Source organism: Mus caroli, unplaced genomic scaffold (assembly GCF_978045245.1).
Source record: "Mus caroli unplaced genomic scaffold, Mus_caroli_1 scaffold_15, whole genome shotgun sequence".
Taxonomy (NCBI): domain Eukaryota; kingdom Metazoa; phylum Chordata; class Mammalia; order Rodentia; family Muridae; genus Mus; species Mus caroli.
This window is the reverse complement of record NW_028227270.1, coordinates 94,317,615-94,322,031: the sequence shown is the minus strand read 5'-3', so window position 1 is coordinate 94,322,031 and position 4,417 is coordinate 94,317,615. Positions and strand designations below refer to the sequence as shown.

General features: G+C 43.5%; 1 protein-coding gene across 1 annotated transcript; it reads right to left on the bottom strand.

Annotated features, from left to right (window-relative positions):
- Nucleotides 1-207: 207 nt before the first annotated feature.
- Nucleotides 208-2,240, bottom strand: Hdgfl1 (HDGF like 1). The gene has a single exon (XM_021180566.2). It carries the CDS (start codon nucleotides 2,206-2,208, stop codon nucleotides 1,300-1,302), a length of 909 nt encoding a protein of 302 aa, XP_021036225.1. The 5' UTR covers nucleotides 2,209-2,240; the 3' UTR covers nucleotides 208-1,299.
- Nucleotides 2,241-4,417: the final 2,177 nt, after the last annotated feature.

Genomic DNA, 4,417 nt, shown 5'->3' with positions numbered 1-4,417 from the left:
ACCAGGTTATCATCCAAACCTTTGAATCTTTGTCCACCCATTCCAGTGAGTTATAGCGACTGTTTTAGGCATGAAAGGTGGTGACATTGAGAAACAAATGCTTCTTCAAGAACATCCTTTTCCAGAGGTGTTTGCTTTTAGCACTACAAAAGGAGCAACACATTCAAAACTCAATTATTTGGACATAAAGGAACAGGCCTGAAAAGATTTGTTTTAAAGTGATCAACGATTTTATTTCCTAGAACTGAAATAGTCTACGGTTCTCCGATTTAAACCTCCAAAGGTATAGTTATCTTTTTTTTTTTTTTCATCAGAGCCCAAGGGGAAAGAGCAGGGCCAAGAGGGTCCAGGTACAAAGGTGTGGAGAGACAGAAGAGGCTGGGAAGGGACACTCAACTTCTGAGTACATTTTGCAGTAGGTGACATCACTGAGGGGCCCAGGTGCTGACATGCAGATAGAAATTGCAGCACCTTAAGGAAAGCAAAGCCTTAACAACAAGCAGGTCATCAAACCCCAAGCAATAAGGGATATAAGATTGGCCACAGGAAAATTAGGAGTCGCAACCAAAGTTTGATCTTTATAAATATAGTAAAATTCCTTTTAAAATAAAGATAGTTTCTAAAGTATTCTTATGTTTAAGTTATATATGTATGACTAAAGGCTTGGGGCTCCAGGGTGGATTCAAAGGAGCAGCTGAAGTTTCCTTCAGTGGCCCAAGAGATGTGGAGAGGATGTCTCACCTCTGCAACCCAAAAGGGCAAGCAATGTCTTCAGATCTTATGACTTGAGAGCCCCAAATGTTCTTGTAAAAAAAAAAAAAAAAAGAAGAAGAAAAGAAAAGAAAAGAAAAAGAAAAGAAAGAAAGTGACTGGGACAACAAAAATCTTTACTGGGCACTGCTGTCTCACTTTCCCCGAACCTACAATACTCTGAAAGGAATTCTGGGCGGCACTCAGGGTGGGTGTGGAGTAGACTAGCATCGCCATAGTTTACAGACTGTTCCTTCCAGACCTTTGAATGTTGTCCCTGCTCTTCATCTTCCATTCCTCTTCACTCCTGGTTCCTAGGCAGAGGTCCAAAATGCCCCTAAGAGTTTAGGGTGGGAAGGGTGGTCACTACTTAAGCCACAAAGTTGATGTCAACTGGCCTGTCCCTCATGCCAGGAATTTAGGCTTGTAGCAGGCGAATGAATGAAGGAGAGGTGGACTGGGGTGAAGACTGGGCCCTAGTGGGTTTCCCAAGCCACAGCCAGGTGGCAGCAGGAACGGGTAAAACGGGCTCTTCTACAAACACCGTGACTACAGGCCTTCGATTTCTCCAACAATCAAGCCCTGGACCGCCTCTTCTGTGGCCTCTTCCTCCAACGGAGGCAGCTGCTCCTGGGCTTGGTCAGGCTCCTCAACGAAGGGGGAGGCCTCAGCCTCGCGCTCTTCAGCCGGCTCCAACTCCAACGCACCAGGATCCGCCTCCCTGGGCCGTTTGAGAGGACAATGAGGCTGTTCATCCTCCGCGCTCCTCTTCAGACTCCCCGGCTCCTCCACCTCAGCCTTGGCCTCGGCCTCCGCCTCTGCTTCGGCCTCAGCCTCCGCCTCCACCTCAGGGTGATTCTCTTGCACCTGCTCGGCTTGCTGATCTCCTGGCTCAGCCTCGGTGAGGCCGGGCTCCTCCACGGCATCCAGCAGGTCATAGGCAGGCTGGGGCTCGGGCTCCTGCTCACACTCGGTCTCAGGCATCTCAGGTTCTGCCTCCAGCTCAGGCATGAATTCCTGCTCCAGCTCCTGCTCCAGTTCTGGCTCCTCTGCCAGCCCGGGATCCTCGGTGAAGCTCTGATCCTCTTCTGAGCACAGGCCAGAGGAGGCCTCAACCATAGGATCGTGCTCGATCTCCCACAGCCCCTCACTGAAGCCGCGCCTCTTGTTGGGCTTGCCGAACTTCTCTTTGGACTCCTCATAAGGGAACAGGTGCCTGGGACCCAGCAGGGCCGTCTCATGGGTCCCGAAGAAGAACACCTGGTAGCGGTTGGGTTCAGTGACATGTTCGATTCTCGCTGGCCAGTGGGCATAGCCCTTTAACTTGGCAAACACCAGGTCCCCGGTCTTGTACTTAGGTCGGCTGAAGCAAGACATAGCGTGTGCTCTGGGCGCCCCCTCCTTGGTCACCGGAAGCTGACTACCGCGTCTGCTCAGGCCACTGGGTAGAGTGTGCATGCGCAGCAGCGGGGCCTCTCGAGGACGCTGGCAACGCTTCCTTCTTGAGAATGTTGCACTGCAAAGAGGGCATTATCTCTGAGAGCCAATGGCTGACGGAGCCCTAACCCAGATGCCATGGTTACCTGAATGTTACAGCAAACAGCAAGAGAGGTACCTATGGCAGTTGTGACAAGGCTCCATCTTGAAGACACCTGTGCCATAAAGATGACCTTTTTGTTGTATTCCCACGCAGCTTCGAAAACCTGTGATTGAAGTAATGAGGGAAGAAAACACAGTTATTCAAATGGAACCATATTTCTCTGAAATGTGTAATAATCTGGAGTTACCTTTTAGAGCCTTTGTGAGACAGTATATGCTCACTACACAGAAACCTCAGGCCTCCCTGAGAAATGTTGGTTAGAGCTTTCATTTTATGATTTACTATGAGCCCATCATTTGAATCAATGGGCATACCATGTACAAAGGTGGCTCTGGTAATATATATATATATATATATATATATATATATATATATATATATATATAATGTGTGTGTGTGTGTGTATGTGTGTAAAACTTCAACACTGTCCAGAAGTGACAGTTATCCAACACCTTAGTGTGATGGCAAGAGGAAATCCAACCTTTTAAGTAATCACTAGTGAATGCAGCCTAACAAGCTACATAACAATAATTTGGAGCTGAATCACTACAGGCACCAACTGGAGTAACGGTAGAGGTGGGAATTACATAACCAAACTCTACCTAAAACTTGCATTGAAATATAACTAGAATCAGAGGCTAGAAGGCAGTAAAAATATTTACATCTGCATAGAGCTATGTAGACCATATTAGATCAATATGTATAATTCTTCTAACAGATGCTGTACCTCTAGCTTTCCCAATTTAAGAGATTAAACACCAGGACATTATGACTCAAAGTGGCCTTTAAATAAAAAATGATGGCTCTCTCTATAGCAACACCAAATGAACTCTAGAAAAAATTGATAGGCATGTGGTATTAGGCCAAATTTAGAGAAGCAGTAGAAGATACTGTAGAAAATGTTTACATCTTTTGTTTGTTTTCCAGCCTTCTATGGCTGAATGAGTGTGTGTATGTGTGTGTGTGTGTGTGTAGTGTGTGTCGCTATATAGGTGTAAATATACCCTCTGATACATAGTCTAGTTTTAAATTTTATATTAAAATTGATAAATCTACATACTTATTGTTATTAGGGTTTGAATCTAGGTGTTCATAAATGGTAGACTTGTAATCCACTACTGGGCTCCATCTATAGCTGTCATTTGATTTTTGAGTTACGATCTCACAGAGTTTTCTTGGGTGGCATTGTGGTTACTCTATAGCATAAGATGGTGTTGAAGTTAATATCTTCCTCCATTTTCCTCTTAGGTGGCTGAGATTATGGGTTTATATGACTAGGTTTGATTAGATAATATCATTCTAAACCTGTGCTATATATTCTTGAATGTGTTTAAAGTAGTACATAGTTTGGTTTCCTTGGTTTTGGTTTTTTTTTTGTTTTTTGGAGTTTTTTTGTTTTTATTTTTGTTTTTGTTTTTGTTTTTTTTTTTTTTCTGGATTTTAGGGATACTAAGGAGACTTTGGGCATTTAAATCCAGAAAGATGACACTGGCATGATGTTCTGTGATAAATCGGTGGGAAGTAGAATTTTTTTATGGATGAGAATAAGCTATAATTATCATTATGTTAAGTGAGGGGAAAGAGATGGTTGAATGAGGAAGGCACTGAAGAATGAGAAAGTCCATACAGCCATGTGTCATATTAGATAAAGATTACATGTCCAGCACAACCTCTGAGAGTGATATTTTCCACCCCCAGATAACTCATTTAAGAAAAGGGTAAACAAAGGGAAAGTAAAATGCCTTTTCAGATAAAACAAAAAGACCATTTTTGTCCTTCATTTCTTTTTTTTTTTTCTAATCTGTGTACACTGTTCCGTGACAAGCAGGCTTGACACATAGTTATTTGCCTTAGAAACCAACATGTTTTGAAGATGGCGAATCTCTGAATAGCTCAGTTTGTTTAGATTTGTTTGCTATAAAGTACTTCCAAATAACGACAATCACTACTTTTCAAGGAGTAGTTCTATGTATGTTCATGTGCACGTTGATCGGGATGTCTTTGAAATCAGATGTCCTCCTTACAATACAGATGCAACTCTAGTCAGCTCTATAAAACACCACTGAG